At 39.9% G+C, this 21,075-nt stretch overlaps 1 protein-coding gene across 1 annotated transcript in view; it reads right to left on the bottom strand.

Annotated features, from left to right (window-relative positions):
* Positions 1-20,855, bottom strand: part of HEXB (hexosaminidase subunit beta) — a 30,353-nt gene extending 9,498 nt beyond the window's left edge. The window contains exons 1-5 of the mRNA XM_010974999.3: positions 20,533-20,855; positions 16,834-16,979; positions 12,708-12,773; positions 7,277-7,323; positions 6,905-7,015 (exon numbers count right to left, since the gene is read on the bottom strand). Coding sequence (XP_010973301.1) covers positions 6,905-7,015; positions 7,277-7,323; positions 12,708-12,773; positions 16,834-16,979; positions 20,533-20,753 — 591 coding nt within the window. The 5' untranslated portion in view covers positions 20,754-20,855. The remainder of the gene's footprint in view (positions 1-6,904; positions 7,016-7,276; positions 7,324-12,707; positions 12,774-16,833; positions 16,980-20,532) is intronic.
* Between the last annotated feature and the right edge of the window lie 220 nt (positions 20,856-21,075).

Here is a 21,075-nt window from a genome sequence, read left to right as displayed (position 1 = left end):
ATTTGAGTGCCAACTCTTCCTTACAAATGAAACAAGCTCAGTACAAGGGTTGAAGGGATTTACTGATGCATCTGGGAAATAGCTTACATACAAGGGAACTGTGCACAGAAGCAAATGAGGATCATGGCAGTATTTCATTATCAGGGAAGGGAGTTCCTCACGGTTTTTAATAAAAACCAGGTATTAGTAAACTTACATAAAGGGCCAGCTAGTAAGTATTTTGGTTTTGTGAGTCAGATGGTTTCTGTCACAAGTGACCCAGCAGTTGTGGAGTGAGATAGTATGCAGACCAATGGATGGGGCTGTATTCCAGTAAAACCTCATTTGCCAAAATAGGTGATGAACTGGATTTGGTCCTTTGGCTGTAGTTTGCCAACCCCTCATATGGATAGATACTGAAATAAGTAAAGAAGTTATTATATGTATTTACTGATACACAGCATTAGAAATGTTCCTATAACCACATGATACAAAATAAATCCATTTAACTTTATGTTCAAAAAAAGAAATATGGGTATGTGTACATATGTATGTACATACATATGTTTTCTGGCTCTGCTGAGAGGGCTTAGATACAAAGAGTACACTTTTAGCTTATATTCTGGTTTCAAAGTATCATTCACTACCAAAAGGGTTCCTTGGAGAAAAGTCTGATTCCAAGACTGGGAAAGAGCCTCGAATATCATGTGCTTAAAAAGCAAGAAAGTACTCCAAGACTGAAGAGGACATGCCAAAAGGTTGCAAGAGCCCTCTGGAAGGAGTGTGGCTGGCCAACGCTGGGACAATTTAACTACTGAATAGGGACAGTAACAGATTATAACCCACTCAGTAAAACAGTAATCCCTGAGTGCATACAAATAAAAATAATGAATTAAATGCCAAACAATAAATATAGAAGGAATAATGGAATTAGAAAAATCAGCACTTGGCAGCCATCTTAGTAATAACCGATTTAGGCAAGAACCATCTGTGGATGCAAAAACTACTGGATGAACACTGGCTGAACAACAGGAATTTATAAGTCTCAAAATAATGCCCCACAAGATACTTAATTACTTATTAACAAGTACAAAATACCTGGCAGATGACATCTTAGCCAACTTACGAGTTACCATTGCAAGTAATGGAATAAATAAGGCATCATGCCACCTGATACGCACAACAGAACACAGCATCACTTGTCTTATTCCTGCCAGAAAGGCATAACTTGAATCTAATCCTGTGGAAAAAACAAGCTAAAGGGTATTCTACAGAGTAACTGGACTGTATTGTTCAAAAAATCTCATGGTGTTGAAATACAAGGAAAAATTAATGGCTCCAAACTGAAGGTGGCTAAAGAGGCATGACAAGTAAATGCAGCGCCGGATCCCACGCTGGACGCTGGACCTATAAAGCACGTTACTGGAACAACTGGCAAAATCTGAATGAGGTCTGTGCTTTAGATGGTAGTAGCATGTCAGTTTCCGGATTTGTGATGGTTGTACTGTAGTTACTGAGATGTGGAAATCCAAATGGAAACATTAAAGGGTCTTTGGAAATCATATATGCACCTTGCATATAGCTTAGGAAAAAAATGTTTCAATAGAATAAGGCAAGTAGGATACAATTTTATAATTGGGATGTCTGAATAAACAGTATATATAGGAGTTCTTTTTATACTCTTCTTACAACTTCTCTGTAAGTTTGAAGTTACTTCAAAAGAAAAAAAATATCTATAAAGTTTAGAAATTAAAGCCATCTGTACTGGTCCAAGAAGATAAACTGGTAAATAGGACAGACTGAGAGTTCAGAAGCTGACTCGTGTATTTATGATTTAGTATTTGCTTTTCATGAGATTAAAAGCAGGGGGGAGATTATAGGAATACCTTGGAGATACTGCAGGTTCAGTTCCAGATCGCCACAATAAAGCGAGTATTGCAATAAAGTCAGTCATATGAGTTTTTGGTTTCCCAGCACATATAAAAGTTATGTTTACACTACACTGTAGTCTTTTAAGTATGTCTAAAAAAACAATTTAAATACCTTAATCAAAAAATACTTGATTGCTAAAAAAAAAAAAAAAAACCATCATCAGACAACGCAGGGTTGTCACAAACCTTCAATTTGTAAAATCATAATTACCCGCAAATCTTAACAAAGTGAAGCACAAAAAAATTAGGCATGCCTTTATAGACTGCTCAAAAATGATGTCGGGACCAGAGACCAACTAACCATCTGGGGAACAAAGTTAAAATATCAATCATCTACAACACATTAAGATAAATTCTAGCCAAGTCAAGAATTTAACAGGAAAAAATGTAATATTAAAAGAAAATTTGAGAGGTTGTTTTTATATTTTTACCCTTGTTTTGGAGGCCTTTCTTAGCATACTTCCCAAGGCCAAAAAAGTAAAGGATAAGATGGAAGGATACTACTTTATAAAACATTTAAACTTCTACAGGCAGAAAACTGTAAACATGGTTTAAAAAACAATTTAGAAAACTTTACAATATATGGTAGGTAAGTATATAATATAAATACAAGAAAATATAAAAGTATCACTGACATATCTATCAACAAATACAACATTAAAGAGTTCTTAAGCCATGGAAGGAATGAACATCCTAGGGGGAAAAATGGATGTCAAAAATAAACTTGCAGTTTACAATATAAAAAATACAAATAGCTAGTAAGTAAAAGAGGCCTACATTCACTAAATACCAAAGTGCAAATTATAACAGTTATACTTTATCAAGAGATTAGCAAAGTATATGGCAAAGGTGTGCCCCACTATTGGCCAGGCGTATATTGGTGTGACCTCTAGAAGGCAGTCTGATGGTAAGAACCAAAAGACAAAATGTATCAAAAGATAAAATACATCTGTAAGCCCAGGAATTCACTTGTAAGAATTTATCCTCAGGAAGCAACCCTGGCGAGTGTGCAAATAGAATGCTTACTCTGCAGTGTTGCTGGTGATAATAAATCAACCTAGATGTCCATCAGTCTGACACTGGTTAAAAACATATCACAGGATATAAAACTGAATATTCAACTGTTTAACATGATGATACAGGCCTTACATATTCTTTCATAGAAAGATGCCCATAACATAGGTTTTTTTTTAAAGGTAGCAGAAGTACAAAAGTAAGTTTTTTAAGAAGTCACATTATGATGTGGCCAAGATTGCACAGTAGGAAGATTCCCGAGTTTGCCTCCTGCCACTGACACACCAAAATTACAACCATTTACCTAGAAATTATTGATGAAAATGACCTGAAGGCTACTAGCAGAGAAGATTTTCCACAACTAAAGATACACAGAGGGAACCACAAGGAGACAGGTAGGTGGGTCAAGACCCACACCCTCTGGGCAGGCGACCCACAAATGGGATCAGATCATAACTGCAGAGGTTCTCCACCAGTGGGAGGGATCTGAGCCCCACACCAGGCTCCCCAACCTGGGGGTCCTGCACCAGGAAGATGAGCCCCCCTGAACATCCAGCTTTGAAGGCCAGCAGAGCTTGCATACGGGAGAGCTGGAGGGCCACAGGAAACAGATTCTGCTCTTAAGAAGCACACGAAAAATCTCATGGGCTCCACGTCCCAGTGCAGAGACAATTTGAAAGGAGCCTGGGTCAGACCCACTTGATGATTCTACAGAGCCTCCCAGCGAGGCAGGAGACTCCTGGGACTCCCCCGGGGACAAACACACTGGCAGGAGCCATTCTGGGGAGCTAGTTCTACCACAAGGACACTGGTGCTGGCCAGTGCCATTCTGGAGTCCTCCCTCTAGACTGTCAGCACCAGGGGCTTACCCATCCACCAGCAGGCCAGCACCAGTCCCAGGAACGCCAGCCCCCACAGCCAGCTGCCTCAGGACCCAGATCTGTCCACCCGTGGGGTGGCAGCCACCACGTCCAGGGGCCAGCCCCACCTACCAGTGCACTCACAGTAGTCCACCCCATAACAGAAGGGCCCATGGAGCCCACATACGGGGCACCCCTTAGGTGGCTCAGGTGACCAGACAGGAGTGTGCTACTGGGCCCCATGGGTCCTCTCCTACAAAAGGTCACTTCTCCAATATGAGGAAATGTAACTGACCTACCTAACACATAGAAATAAACACAGAGAATTAGGCAACACACAGAGACAGGAATATGTTCCAAATAAGGGGACAACAAAGTTTCAGAAAAAGAGCTAACCAAAGTGGAGATGAGCGATCTACCCAAAAAAGAGTTCAAGGTGATGATCATCAAGATGCGTAATGAACTTGGGGAAAGAATAGATGAGCAATTTTAACAGAGTTGGAAAATATAAAGATGAACCAAACAGCTGAAGAATACAGTAGCTGAAATTTAAAATACACTGGAAGGAATCAATAGTAGATTAGATGATACAGAGGAATGGATCAGCAAACTAGAAGACAATACTGGAAATCACAGAGGCTAAACAGAAAAAATTTTAAAATGAGGATAGTTTAAGAGATCTCTGGGGCAACAGGAAGCACAGTAACATTTGCATTATAGGGGTCCCAGAAGGAAAAGAGAGAGGAAAAGGGGCAGAGAATGTATCTGAGGAAGTAATAGCTGAAAATTTCCTTAATCTAGGAAAAGAAACAGACATCCAGGTTTAGGAAGCACAGAGTGTCCCAAACAGGATCACCCAAAGAGGATCACAACAAGACACACTGTGATTAAGATGGCAAAAATTAAAGATATAGAATCTTAAAAGCATCAAGAGAAAAGCAACTAGTTGCTTCCAAGGGAACTCCCCATAAGACAACCAGCTGACTTTTCAGCAGAAGCTCTGCAGGCCAGATATATTAAAAGTGACACGATATATTCAAAGTGATGAAAGATAAAAACCTACAACCAAGAGTACTCTACCCAGCAAGACTATCGTTCAGATCTGAAGGAGAGACAGAGTTCTACAGAGAAGCAAAAGCTAAGAGTTCAGCACCACGAAACCAGTTTTATAAGAAATGTTAAAGGGACTCCTCCAAGCAGAAAGGACCACAACTATAAATATGGAAATTACAGAAAGGAAAACCATTGGTAAAGGCAAACATACAGTAAAGGTAGTAGAGGATCAATCACCTAAAAAGTTGGAAGGAAGGTTAAAAACACAAAAGTAATAAAATCGTAAGTAGTTAAGGGATACACAAAACAAAAAGATGCAAAATATGAAGTCAAAAACAGTAAACATGAGAGGGGGAGTAAAAATGTAAGGCTGTTAGAATGCATTCCAACTTAAGAGATCACCAACTTAAAATGATCGTGTGTGTGTGTGTGTGTGTGTGTGTGTGTGTGTACAGGTTGGTGTATATGAACCTCATGGTAACTACAGACCCAAAACCTGTAATAATAAATACACACACAAAAAAAGAGAAAAGAACTAAACATAATACTAAAGATAGTCATCACATCACAAGGGAAAAGAGCACAAGATGAAAGGAGCAAGAAAGAGCTACAAAACAACCAGAAAACAATTAACAAAATGGCAGTAAGCACATACCTATCAATAATTACTGTAAATGTAAACAGACTAAGTTCTCCAATCAAAAGACATAGTGGACTCAGCCATTAAAAAAATCTTGTTGCAGTTGTGACAACATGGATAAATCCACAACATCCTCTAATATTGTGTTAAATGGAATGTCAGACAGAGAAACAAAAACACCATATGATCTCACTTATATGTGGAATCTAAAAAGCAAAACAAAATGAAACAAAAACAGACACATAAATTCAGACTCATAAATACAAACAGGTGGGTGTCAAGAGGGAGGACAGTGTGGGCGGCAGGTAAAATAGATGAAAGGGATTAAGAGGAACAAACCTCCACCAATATAATACATTTGTCATGGGAATGTAATACACATCATAAGGAACATCATGAATAATATTGTAATAACTCTGTATGGGGACAGATAATTTTCTGTCATGGTGATATCATGGTGACCATTTCACAATGTATACAAATGTCAAATCATTTTTTAGTACTCCTGAAACTAACATAATATTGCATGTTAACTATATTCCAGTAAAAAAGAAGTCATATTATATGCTGATATTCATTTTTTGAGCCTAAAATGAGATAAATGGGATAAAAATTGACATCAATCTTTGATAAATGAAATTACAGGATCACTACTTATTTTATGCGTATCTGTGCTCTAACTTTTAACACTAAGCATTTATTTCTTTCATAAAAATTGCAATAATATCTTTTCAAGAAAAAAATTCAGGGTATGAATGTGAATGTAAAAATAAATTTTTTGTAACATGATGTTTTCATAAGTGATCAAATGAAAGGGCAGAAAAACATGGGAGGAAAACCTCCTCACCTCTGAAAACTGGCAGTGATGGTGGGGATGAACCAACAAAATGTCCATAAGAGAAAGTAGTTATTGTCAGCCTCGGGCCCCCAACTCCCACCACCGAGGCTCCATACGCCTTTGGAACATTTCCCTAGTTATAAAGTTTTTCCCAGATTCTTTTCTAGGCCACTTAAAAAAAGCAAGTGGAGATCACAAAATTAAAGGACACTAACTAGAGGTACAGTCACCATATATTCCTAACCAAAAGTCTAGACCCATGATTTGACAAATAGGATTATACATACAAGGCCAATAAGCAGTATTAAAACTGAGTCTTTCTCTTAACGACGCTGACGACTTGTTGAGCCCCTCCCCCACCCCAATGAAAAGCAGAGGGTGATTCCCTAGGGGAGCCTCCACTTCTCAGCAGAGGAAATGCACTTCCCGAGGGAGGGAGGGAAGGAAGGACGAAAGCCCAGTGCTTATACTCAGTACACGAAAAATGAATTCCCCTGTTCCAACCTGCACCAGAGCGTATGTAAGCAACATAGAGTAACATAAAAGGGCACATTTTCGGAACAGACAATGGATTAAAATAATCACCTACCAGAGTCTTAAGAATAGTCTTGACTGGCAGAAAGTGTCTGGATGTATCGATTAAAATTCCTCTATGAGGAAATCTTGGAGAATCGATAATTTTGGATTCATTGACGGTGAACTATAAAACAAAATAAAATTTTGATTTTTACTATTTTCTCTTGATGTGAGCTCAATAAAGATTATATCTATCTATGCAAGTATTTGATAAATATTAATACAGACCCCCCCCACCCCGAAAAAAAGGGGCAAAATTTACATTTACCAGCTAAGATAAATACTTAGGGAGAAGAAACATTCAAGAAACATAGCCAAAAAGTTTACATTTTTCTGTAGCATTATGTCTACCCAACAACGTTAGTAACATAATAATCATACTTACAGCCCCATAAGAATCTTGATAAATTAACTGGCTAAAGGTCTCTAAACCTAGGAAAAGTAAAATTTATAATTTATGGCATCAATTTATAAAATAGAGATAATAAAAATTGTACTGTCCAAACACAGAACCGTAACCAGGAAAGACAAATAAAATTAAATATAATGTTATACATATACCCTCTAACATATTTTCTAAAGTTACAGCTCAATTAAAAAAAAAAAATCCCTGCTGCCATCTAATAAAAATGCTTTACTTCATACCCTGGGTTTTCTTTGAATGATAAACACAAAAAATAATAGTGACTCCATAAAACAAAATACTAGTTCCTTAATAAATTTCTAGCATTACCAGAATTTTTATGATAAAATATAGAAGACACCTAAACTTACCAGAGCGCAAAGAGGCTCAGAAAACACCATGAAACTATAAATAAAGGCCCAACTTACAACTTACAGTGTTTGAGTCATACCTGCAAAGACCATCTCCAGAACTTCTGCTACTCAAGTGGATTGTTCCCTGTATTACAGGCCAATTCCTCTATCTGGCCTTGACTTTATGAAAATTCATCTTTCTAGCTGACAAGTAGATTGCCAGGAGAAATTTACCTAGGAATGCAGGCAGACCTGATTTCGTGCGCTTCACTTTACTGCACCTCACAGATACTGCATTTTTCACAAATGGAAGGTTTGTGGCAACCCTGCATTGTCAGATGATGATCAACATTTTTTAGCAATAAATTATTTTTAAACTAAGGTATGCGTATTTTTTAAAGATATAATGCTACTGCACACTTAACAGACTACAGCATAGTGTAAACACAACTTTAATACGCAGTGGGAAACTGGAAATTGTGTGTGACTCATTTTACTGCAATAGTCACTTTATTGCAGTGGTCTGGAACTGAACCCACAATATCTCCAAGGTCTGACAGTAGTTCAAAGTCAAATAAAAGAGAAGATGTGACAACATACCACAGAAATATGAAAGGTCATAAGAGACTACTATGACCAATTATATGCCAACAAATTTGACAACTTAGAAGAAATGGTAAATTCCTAGAGAGAGAAAACCTATCAAGTCTGAATCATGAAGAAACAGAAGATCTGAGCAGACTGCTTACTAATAATGAGATTGTATCAGTAATCAAAAACCTTGCAACAAACAAATGTCCAGGACCAGAAGGCTTCACTGGTCAACTATACAAAACATTTAAAAAAGAATTCTACGAAATAGTCTCAAACTCTTCCACAAAATAGAAGAGGGAACACTTCCAAACTCACTTTATGAGGTCAGCATTGCTATGATACCAAAACCAGACAAAGAAACCACAAGAAAAGAAAATTATAGGCCAATATCCTATATTGTAGAAATCCTCAATGAAATATTAGTAAACTAAATTCAACAATACATTAAAATGATCATAAAACATAATCAAGTGGGATTTATTCAGGGATGCAAGGATGATTCAATATCCGCAAATGATATACCATATTAACAAAATGAGGGATAAAATCATATAATCATAGATGCAGAAAAAGTGTGTGACAAAATTCAATATCCATTTATGATGAAAACTCTGAACAAAGTAGGTAGAGAGGGAACGTACATCAACATGATAAAAGCCATATACGACAAGCCCATGGTTAATATACTCAATGGTGAAAAGCTGAAAGCTTTTCCTCTAAGACCGGGAACAAGAAAACAATGCCCACTCTTGCGATTTTTATTAAACATAGTACCAGAAGTCCTGGTCAGAGCAATTAGGCAAGAAAAAGAAACAAAAGGCATCCAAATCAGAAAGGACATAAAACTGTCACTGTTTGCAGATGACATGATACTATGTAAAAAAACCCTAAGGACCTTCACCAAAAACCTGTTAGAACTAATCAACAAATTCAGTAAAGTTGCAGGATGCAAAATCAGTATCAAAAGTCTGTTGCATGTCTATACAATAACAAACTAGCAGAAAGAGAAATTAAGAAAACAATCCTATTTACAGTTATATCAAAAAGAATAAAATGCCTAGAATAAATTTGAGAATTTGAAAGACCTCTACACTAAACACTTTAAGACACTAATGAACAATACTTAAAAAGATATAAATAAATGGAAAGATATTCTGTGCTCATGAATTGGAAAAATTAATATTGTTAACGTATCCATACTACCCAAAGCCATCTACAGATTCAGTGCAATTACTATCAAAATTCCAAAGGCATTTTTCACAGAAATAAAAAATTCTAAAATCTGTATAGAACCACAAAAGACCCTAAACAGTCAAAGCAATCTTAAGAAGAACAAAGATGGAGGTATCATGCTCCATAATTTGAAGTTATATTACAAAGCTATAACATCAAAGCAGTATGGTATTAACATAACAACAAGCACAAAGATCAATGGGACAGAATAAAGGGCCCAGAAATACACTCATGCATATATAGTCAATTAATTTACAACACAGGAGCCAAGGATATACAATGGGGAAAGGACAGTCTCTCTAATAAATAGTGCTGGGGAAATGGACAGCCACATGCAAAACAATGAAACTAGACTGCTGTCTAACACCATACACAAAAAATTACTGGAAATGGCTTATAGACTTGAACCTAAAACATGGATTATAGACAACAAGCTTCTGGGAGAAAACATAGGTTGTAAACTCTGACAGTCTTGACAAAATTTTTTGGATGTGACACCAAAAGTAAAGGCAACAAAAGCAAAAATAAACAAGTGGGACAACACCAAACTAAAATGCTTCCGTACAGCAAAGGAAATCATCAACAAAATGAAAAGGCAACATACCAAATGGGAGAAAATATTTGCAAATCATGTATTTGTTAAGAGGTTAATATATAAAGAACTCTAACTCAATAGCAAAAAACCCCTCAAACAATCCAATTTAAAAATGGGCAGAGGATCTGAACAGACATTTTTTTTTTCCAAAGAAGACATAGAGTGGCCAATAGGTAAATGAAAAAGGTACTCATCACCAGGAAAATGCACATCAAAACCACAATGAACTATCACCTCACATATGTTAGAATGGCCATTCTCAAAAAGACAAGAAACATCAAGTGTTCGCGAGGATGTGGAGTAAAAGAAACCCTCATGCACTGTTGGTAGGAATGTAAATTGATTCAGTCACTATGGAAAACAGGATAGAGGTTCCTCAAAAAATTAAAAGTAGAACTAGCAGAAATCCAGCAACTGCACTTGTGGGTATTTATCTAAAGGAAACAAAAACACTAATCCCCAAAACATATGCACCCCCATGTTTACTGCAGCATTATTTACAGTAGCCAAGACATGGAAACAAACTGTCCATCAATGGATGAATGAATAAAGATGTATATATATATGTATATACAATGGGATGCTACTCAGCCATAAAAAATAAGGAACTCTTGCCATTTGCGACAACATGGATGAAACTTGAGGGCATTATGCTGAATGAAGTAAGTCAGACAGAGAAAGACAAAGACCGTATGATCTTACTTAGATGTGGAATCTTAAACACCAAGCTCATAAATATAAACCGATGGTGGTTACTAGAGGTGGGCGGTTGGCAAAATGGGTGAAGGGGGTCAAAAAGTACAATCTTCTACTTATAGAACAAGTAGTCCTAGGGATGTAAGGTACAGCCTGATGACTATAGTTAATAATACTGTTGCCTATTTGTAAGTTGCTAACAGTAAACCTTAAACGTTCTCATATGAAAAAAAATTTTTTTAACTGTGTGTGGTGACAGATGTTAACTAAGCTTACTGTGGTGATCATTTCACAACATAAACAACTATCAAATCATTATGTTGTATACCCGAAACCAATATAATGTTATGTCGAGTTTGCCTTTAAAAAAAAAAGACAGGAAATAGGAAAGCAAAAAAGTTCATTTCTACTATGCCTCTCTTCCACCCCCAAATACAGGCCCTTGCCAGGAAGAATTAACTTGGGAATTTTCTGTTAAGCAGCACTACACTCAATTATCATCTAGAGCGTGTTACTTTCTAAGTCTGACGGTAAGCAGAAAATAAAGACTTCTTGGACTAGCTGCACACAATGCCCTCTCAAAAGTTCTGTTATTTTGATGCGGATCAAGGCAAACACCAAAAAAGCTCTGTTTTCCCTAACAGACCCCAGACAAGACAGGCAGATGAGGCTGATAAAAGCTTAAAGCCACATAACATTATATATAAATGACCTAGATGAAAATGATTGCAGTTACATTTGCGGTAAATATCTACAGATATTTTCATGTTATATTTTGAAATGAGATCATAATTATATCTAATTAATAATTAGATCATTATTATGACTATAAAACATACAGCATTAACAATGATTATTTTAGTCTAGATAATACTCAACCTGAGTCAAATCCAGAGCCATCCTTATTTTTATTACTATAACTTTGACTGGCTAACTCACATTAAAGAAAATTATTCCTCTCCTTTTTTAAAAGCTGTACTAATCTGGAAGTCAGTACAATAGTATCTTATCCACTTAAAAGAGGTAAAAGCAGGTTTGAACACAAAAGTAAATGTCCCAATGCCCAAACTGTGAAGTTCAGACTGAAATTCACAGGAAAATCTTTTAAGGTCCTTTCTCCCCACTGCCTTCAACCACTCTAAAAAGTATGTTTTTATCTTTCCAAACTGTTTCTGTAAACTTCTTATATTTCTAAATCCATATGAATTTTAAATGGGGGAAAGGTTCTCTTCTTTTCTTTGCCATCAGGGTGTGTGGTTGACTCTGTTCCTCACCTTGTCATCTCACAAGACCCCCAGGAACAAGTGATTCCTGGCCAAGAAACAGAAGTAGAACTGTCCCATTTCCCCATGGATTCAGATGAAAATGGGATAAAATCAGGTCCAACTCCACGCTGAGATGAGGACTCTCACATCAGATGGCACGCGTAATTATGCTGTTTCAAGGTCACTAGCATCTTAGCACACCCAGGGGACAACATCACCACAATACAGACAGCTGGACATGTTTTATTGGGAAAATGATTTTTCTCTTTTTTTCATGTGGCGGCACTAATAGGCTGGTTCAGAAATAAATATGTGAGAACTTTTGTTTTAATAAACAAAGTGTGGGAAGGGAGATGTTTGCTACTGAAGGCAGCAAGAAGTGATAATGAAACAAAATTCCCTAATCAGAGTAGGCTGGGGCCATTTATAACTCTACAAACAGTACATTATACAGCAGTATGAATGTAATAACCTTTAGGTACTTTTAGAAGGTCAAATGCTCTTTCTCCCATGCTCTAAGTGGTACATACCTAATGGAAATTGTTTTGCAAATACCCAGCAAATCATCCTACAAAGGGTCCCAGGAAGCACAGTTTTGCTGTGCTTGATTTCCCAAAGCAGCAACTGAAAGTATTTCTTTACTAGAAAATAACAATGAAACCACATATAGAACTTACCTCGTAATACTCCCCAAACTTTGTTGGCCTCCAGCAAAGCCACTGGTCCTTTCACCTGTAAAGTATCTGTATTAAAAACAACAAAAAAAGTTTCTTGTATGGTGACAGATGATGACTAGACCGATCATGGTGATCATTTTGAAACGTACAAATATATCAAATCACTATGTTGTGTAAGAGGAACTAAAATGGTGTTGTAGGTCAATTATACTTCAAAAACAAACAAACGAACTCATAGAAAAAGAGATCAGATTTGTGGTTACCGTACAGGAGGTCAGAGGAAGGGGAACTGGATGAAGGCAGTCAAAATGTACAAACTTCCAGTTATAAGATAATTAAGTACTAGGGATGTAATGAACATGATAAATATAACTAACACTGCTGTACATTACATATGAAAGTTGTTAAGAGTTAATCCTGAGTTCTCAACACATCTCTATATGAGATGGTAGATATTCACTAAAGTTACTGTGCTCATCATTTCATGATGAAAGTAAGCCAAAGCATTGTGCTGTACACCTTAAACTCCTAGAGTGCTGTATGTCAATTATATCTCATAAAACTGAAAGAAAAAAAAGGTTTGTTAATCCCTCAGGGACACACATTTCCTCAACATATAATTGGTATTTCCGGATCAATCTTTTCTCCTGAGCTCAAGACCTGTTTCTCCATCTGCCTCCCATACATCCTGGGTTCCTTTAACTCCACATGCCCCAGACAGAACTCTCCCCGTCTCGTACTCCACCCACTTCACCAGGCAGACTCCGGGCTCCCCACCTCCGCACCACACTCCAGCAGGTTGAGTTGCTCAAGTCAGGAACGTGGGTGTCATCACCACGATTCCTCATTTTCCCCTGCAGGAGAGTTATTCTCCCCAGCTACCCCTCAACAGAGTAGGGTCCTACTTCGGCGAAGAATTTAAGTCAAAAGTGCAGACTTCTCAGTGCCTGTAATTTCTTGGTGACGCCTCTGGTCCCACTCAATCTTCCACTCCCTCTATGGCCAGAGAGTACTTTCTCCTCTACCCCTTCTCTTCCTGGGCTCCCCTTCTTGCCCTGTACCTACCTTCCCCCAATATCATCCTAAATCTGCCTTCAGACACACTTCCTAAGTCACTTGAGCTTAATCTGGCTTTGTCCCCCTCAATAATAAGTTCATGCCCATCTGGAATGAGGATCCAGTTGGCTGCTTCTGGGCAAAGGGGAGCTAGTCTTTCAATCCTTGAAATCATACTCTGCCCAAGGTTGCTCCAGGAGTCATTTTTAGTTTTCAGAGGGGTTTGGAGTGAAGTCAGTCACAGACAAAGTACCAGGAAGAACAGAGACTGAAAGCTAAAGGGTGCGACAGATGCAGACTTTGCCACGGGGAAGACACCCGAGGGCTGCAGGTTAATGATTTAATGTATCTGGGGCTGCATCACCACCCCCACCACCACTACCCAGGCGGTCACATGACAGTTGGCCACAAGTGGGGAAAACAGTTCTATCAACAGCCAATAACCCGGTGACAGTCTTCTGACAAGGCAGCCTTTCCATCAGAAGGACATAGTCATGAGTTAGCCGAAGGCCAGGCTAAAAGTGGTATTCCTTTTATGACTGCAACCTAATCATGATTCCTCTCCATCTATACCAAATTCTTAGTTAGCTACCTGGATAGAGCTCACGTTCCATTGGTCACTGACAGAAAAACTTTTTTTTTTTGCCACATTATAGTTTTGAGATCTCCCAGAAACGGTTAACACAAAGAGTTATCTAAAAGTATTAACATATGTATTGTACATCTATCAAAATCCATCAAATTGCACATTTGAAGTATGTGTAGTTTACTGTACAGGAACCACACCACAATAAAGGTGTTAAAAAAAATAAATAGAACGTAAAATAGTCACTAAAAAAAAAATAAAATTTAAAAATAAAAACATTACTATGTGGCAGGTACCGGATGCCAGTTACTGTCCAATTGCTGAGGCTGGCTGGTATCGCAAAGGGTTCTGATTCAGCTCAACGCCAAATCCGGAGATAAAGCACGCAGGAGGAGGCTGTTTTCTAAACGTATGGACACGTAAGCTCTAGAATGTCAATTTTTATTTCAAAGCCAAATTCTTAGTGTCAACGATGGTCACCTCCCTGATGTGGGATAGGAGGCATCTTTTTTTCAGTTACTCTTTCTGTACTGTTTTTAAGGGCAAACACACAAATAACATTAATATATTCCTCTTTTTAAAATAGTACAAAATTATAGATAAAGCGAAGATCCCCTTTGAGATATCCACTTAACTCCCCCTCCTTTCCTCTGAGGAAGCATCAGGCCTTTTCCCAGGTACCTGTATGCACACGTGTAAGAAGGATGTATTGCTTCACACGCGCCCTCTTGTGTATATGCTGGTGTGTAAGCGGTATCCTTGTGTACACAGTATTATACAACTCCCTTTGTCCCAGTCAGCAATTTATCTTGTCAAACTCCCCATGTCATTTCTTTGTAAGTCCACTTCTTTATTCTTATCTGTTGTACAGTCTTCTTTAGTGTGGACTGAAAAGATATATTTAGCCATTCTTCCAGTGATGGACATTCAGTTTAGCTTACAATTCTTCACCGTTGCAGGCAAACTGCATGGAGCATCCTTGCTATATGTAATTATTTCTCTACAGTAGAAATCAGTCTACTTCTGGCTCTGCAGATACATGTACTTTTATTTTTAATTGCTGATGCTAAAACACTTGTCACTTCCTCCAGGATTTCCTCATAACGTGAGACCACAGTTGATATCTTGTTCTTTCCGTGTGTGTGTGTTATTTTTGTTATCATCAATACTAGTTTAAAACTTAAAACTAGTTTATCCTTCAGCCAGAGAATTTCACCATCATCTTGTCTCAAGAAGCTTCCCTTTCAGAATAAAGAGTTTGCAAAGCTGAAGGGAAGATAGGCTGTAACCTCTCCAGCCTCAACACATTTCAATTTTTTTTTCATTTACAATATGTCGTCTTGCCAGTCGGCAGAGATTCCTTAGTAGTCAAATGACCATTTCTATCTCACTTCAGATTGCAAAACCTAACTCATACAGTATCTGAGTGCTGACGTCAAATGAAATCACATGACTAATGTTGGCAAATTATCCTGTTTCTAACAGCTACAGAGTTGAAGAAAAATGAAGTTACTTTTCAAAGAGATGTATTAAGAAATCTCATGTATATCAAGAGGATGAAGAGATGTACTTCACTCTGTGAGGCAGTCTGAGTCACTCTTTTCTGTAAGATACTCAGTTTCCTTTCCATTTTTACACCCAACTCACCCGTCTACTCTCTGTACTCATCTTACATCACCCATGTCCCCATACTGCTCTGATTCCGTGGTACAATCCCACACTACTCCCAGTCAGCACACCCTGAAAAGGCCTGCTTATTTGTTTATTCCTTCTAAAACGACTTGGGAAAAAGCCTTAGAGAATAATGTTTTAGGTAACAAAAAAAAAAAAAAAATCATGTAGCTAAATGTTGATTATACTGTCAAATCAATATAAATAAAAATGAAATAAAAACATAATACAACAGAAATGTAAATGAAAATGTAAAGCTTCACCCCTCCCAGTTCTGTATTGTGTCAAATTAATTCTAAATAGAGATCATGGCTATAAACACAGACATCAAAATAAATAACCTAGATACCCAAAATAAAGGATTAGTCATGTAAGTCATGACACATCTGAATAGTTGGTAGAACATTATTCAGCCATTAAAAATGTCATAGAAAAACATTTAGTGCAGTACATGTTTATAATGCACTGTTATGTAAAAAAGAATATCAAAACCACAGGTACATGATTACCCCATTTTCATGCCACTGTTCATCATATGTTTCATTCAAAATATTTAAATGTATCACTCTGCCAAAATAATCTGAAATAAAAATGGTGAACTCTGAGTGTGGGGGTTACGAGTCATTCATTTCCTCCTCTTTACCAACTGTACTTAAAGATTTCCTACAATGATTATGTATTTAATTACAAATTTTTCAAACAAGAATTATAAAGTCAAGAGCTCACAATGGTTCACGGCATGGAGCTGGCTTCTGACACTCAAGTCTGAACAGGCAGTTATGACTACAACATAGTTAGGACGCAGGTACTCACAGGACTCATCCGAAGAGATATTGGGGAAATTATCACACTCTGGGTCCTGGGTAACTGAGACAAGAAGTTTCTGCAAATCCATTTCACTATGGGGTTTAGCAGGGCCATGACGCCACTTGTTGAAACCAAAAATATAGTCATAATACCTGTGTGAGAGATAAATTCAAACCAATTTTTAAAGCATTGTAGCCAAGTTTTAAATACACATGTGGTGGTGGACATTGCTGTTGACTCCTCAAATCCAGGCTACCCCATTTTAGTCCCACCAGAGGCTCTCACCCCAGCTGCACATTAGAATCACCTGGGGAGCTTTTTGCAACTACATCCTGACTCCAGACCTTCAGAACCAGAATCCTGAGCGTGTGAACCAGGCACAAGCATTTTAAAAGTCTCCTGGCCACACTCCCCCAGTGACCCCGACGATGTTCCCGTTAAGAACCAGTACAAACCAATCATCCCACGTGTGCAAGCCAATTTTGACCAGTGATGGGGCAGGAGTGAAAGGAGGATGGTAGAAAATCTCCTAAGTGATCCACAAGAAGAAAACTTTCTCTGTATGTGATACCTGGGCCAGCCGCAGCCACATCAAAGAAGGCAGAGGAGAGACGGAAGGAATACAGATTCCCTAATCATACTGTTGAGCCACTTAGCCAGCTAGCCCTGAAATCCTCCCTGCTCGTGGGCTTCCTAATATGTGAGATAAGAGGTTTTCTTAGTGCTCAAGCCAGATTGAGTCAGGGTGCCTGTTACCCTCCAACAAAACTATTCTAGCTAATACATAAACTCCCCTAAGGTCAGCACACCGCAGTTCTCCCTAGGGCCTTAACATTTTACCATCTACCGGTACCCAAATATCAAAGAAGATATTAAATAAACATTTGAAGGTGTTAAAAGATAAAAGATCAGATAGTCTTCTAAGCAACTGTTTAAATGATATTCAATAGATTCTGATAAGCCAGAAGGTTGGTATGGTACTTCTCTTTAAGAGTGTCTTGTATTTTTCCAGGGAAGAAGTTGGGAAATTCTGATGAATCTGAAAGTGTATGGAAGTTAACCAGCAAGACAATGGAATGGGTGAAGGTGGCGAGGGCCTTTCTCATAGGAAAACCTCAACAGACTCAAAAGGAAATTAAGATCACTGAACTTAAGTTCACTGATACTTAAAACGGTTAACATGGTAATCTTATATATATTTTACCACAATTAAAAAAAATTTTCAGGAGGAGGGAAATAGCTCAGGGGCAGAGAGCAAAGCTTAGCATGCATGAGGTCCTGGGTTCAATCCCCAGTGACTCCATTAAAAAATTTTTTTTAAAATTTTTTTCTTTATGGAAATTAAAGCTGCCAGCAGCTTTGAGACTTGAGTTAGGTGCTGGCTTGTCTCAAATAAGGAAAATCCTGGCCCTGGATATTAAAACTCTCTATTAGAAAACTCAGAGGGTCCTGAGGCAGTGGGGTCCAAGGTATCTGGGTTCATTCAGCTTTTCAGGAACCAAGGGAACAAAGCTATTCATTCATTTAAAAAAACGAGTAACTAGCATATGACAGATCTTGTCCTAGAAGCTCACGAAGCAGCCATGTACCAAACAGACAGATCTCTCTGCCTGCAAAATGCATACTGTTTCAAAGCACGGTTTGAGACAGAAGTTGGGCTCTTCAGAGATAGGAGCCATGAGATTCGAAACAAACTGAGGCCCAAGGTATGCATGTTCCCCAAGGTCTAGAGCTTTTGGAATATCTCCATCATTCCTCAATATTTCCAACCCTATCATGCTTTGACTCTGAAATAGATGCTGCCCCTCCTGAGTTCCTAGAATGCTCACCTGAATGCTTTGAAGTCTTAGCCACAACGGCTGTTTCATCATCTGCTTCCTAACAATGCAGGGTGTAATTAGCAGCTGCTTCACATGCAGGGCACAGGTTAGTTAAGCAATGTCTTTAGATAATGACCTGCACCTCCTTGAAACGCCAAGCCTTGTTTTTCAACCATGGCACAGCTGATTCAAGTTCTAGTTATCTAACCCTTGCTAACTCATGTCATCTATGCTTTCCGGCCATATTCCTATCACTGCAGCTTACTGAGAGTCCTTGTTTTATTAGCAGCATGGCACAGAAGGAAAATCCAGTTTTACAAACAGAGTTCTGAAGCAAATACAGTGTGTCTTTTTAAAAAAGATTTCCTAGTCGTGATCATACATGAGAGAGCCTTCAGGTACTTTTTTTCCCCTCTCAATATCCCAAGACAACCAACCACCTTGGCTTTAATTCTTCACCTAGACTCTAGCCATTCTGACCTGTTAGCAGACTTGACACCAAAGGCTCATCAGTGTGTGCACCTAAAAGGAGGGTAAACAATGCCCGTTTAGTTGTACAAAAACTGAAGGAGAAGAAACCATCTCTGCCATCAACATCTTGAGTCTCTTCAGCTCCAGGCCTATCTAGGACCAGCAGATGTTACTAAACTAGTTTTGCATTTTTCGACCAGCTCTCTGGCGTCCTGCAAGCACAATTAAGCTATAATGCCTAGTACTAGGAACAGAGAGAAAAATTTGAGGGAGGAAAGGGGCAATAAGGTCAGCACCAAATTACAACCCTTCAGGGCACTACATACCCTCAGGACAGTGTCACTTACACAGGCCTCAGAGTGAGGGAACAGTGTGTGGCATGCTAAAACATCTCCCCAAGGGCAAGTTGCTTTGCATACGGTGGAGCTAGCAAAGCTAGGCCATGGCACAACACTGTACATCAACTAAACTTCAATTAAAAAGAGGTGGGGGGAGGGTATAGCTCAGTGGTAGAGTGTGCATTTAGCATGCAGGAGGTCCTAGGTTCAATCCCCAGTACCCCCATTAAAAGTAAATAAACCCAGTTACCCCCTGCTCCCCCCAAAAAGCTAGCGCTGTGGACTGCCTCCCCAACCACACAATTCATCCTGTGGCCAAAGGGGTGACAAACACGAGGGCTATGGAAATGTGAGATGCTACAGAAGGAAACAGGAAGCTGGGAGAGCAAGCACAGGACTGGTGCTGGGAAACACAAAAAGCAGCGGATACTGCAGCAGAGAGGCCGTATCAAAGTAGCTAGGTGAAAATATCCAACATTTTGCACAGATTTTTGGAAGGGAAGGAGAGTTTCCGGCAGTGCTCCAACCTAGAGACTTTCTGCCATCTGAATTGTTACCAGATTGGGGGAGGGGCTGAGATGCCTTATAAAGGAGAAGCAACTTTGAGGAACCCCTGCTCCCCAAGCTTTAAGCACTCATCTTCCTCCTAGAACTCTCTTCCAATAAACTACCCTTTCCCTCCTTCCCCTCCATCCAGCCCATTCTACCCGCGAACGCGGCCAGACTCTGAGCAACCTACTCCTACTCAGTACCCCGCACGCAAACCAGGGTTCCAGAGCACCCAGGAAATGCCTTAGGAGGCAGGGGTAAGGGGATTCAGTCCGTAATGGTTCGAGCCGGCTCTGCCATCTTCTAGACATGTGACTTTTGTCGGGTCACTGGCCGGCTCGGAGGCTGTTTCCTCATCTGTCAAATGGGGATAGGAGGGTGGCAGGATGGCTGTGTGGGTGGTTAGAGTCGCAAAGGCGTTCCTCTCCTCGACCCCCGCGCCAGCACAGCGACCCAGGGTGGTCCGCTCCTTCCCGCCCCGGGGAGCCCCTCCCCGCCGCCCGGCCGCCCGGCCGCCGCCCGCTCACCGCTGAAACGCTGACTGCAGAAGCGCGCAGGAGGGGCCGGCCTTGGAAGCCGGGCTGTGGTCGATGAAGAAGCGGTCAGGAGAGACGTGCAGCAGGCGTGGGGTCATCTGCACGGAGCCAGGCATGGGCCAGAGGCCCAGGTTCCGCGCGGCGAAGGCGCGTGAGGCCAGCACCGCCAGAAGCCCGAGCAGCCTCGGCCACCCCAGCCGGCGTTGCTCCATGGCTGTTTGGCTTCTCTCGGCCTGGTCAGCTGTGTACGCCCGAGCCGCCGCCCGAGCACCTGACCTCTGCTTATCCGCGGCGGAGCCGTACGCAACCCGGAGTCACTGAGTCAGCTGATGGTGCTTTCCGCCCCGGCCCCGCCTCCAGGAGGGCGGGACCGCCCCGGGCACCGCCCCGCCTCAGCTCCGCCCCCAGGCCGGCGGCACCTAGCCCGGGACCACTGCCAACTCCAGGCGGCGATCCTCAGCCTGCCCAACCCGGACTCTTCCAGGAGCAGAGCGGCACGCTGACCAAGCTCCTGCTTGCAGCTCGGGTGCTCCT

The sequence above is a fragment of the Camelus dromedarius genome, chromosome 3 (assembly GCF_036321535.1).
Source record: "Camelus dromedarius isolate mCamDro1 chromosome 3, mCamDro1.pat, whole genome shotgun sequence".
In the NCBI taxonomy this organism is placed as follows: Eukaryota; Metazoa; Chordata; class Mammalia; order Artiodactyla; family Camelidae; genus Camelus; species Camelus dromedarius.
The sequence above is the reverse complement of the archived record's forward strand: the minus strand, read 5'-3'. Positions and strand labels throughout refer to the sequence as shown.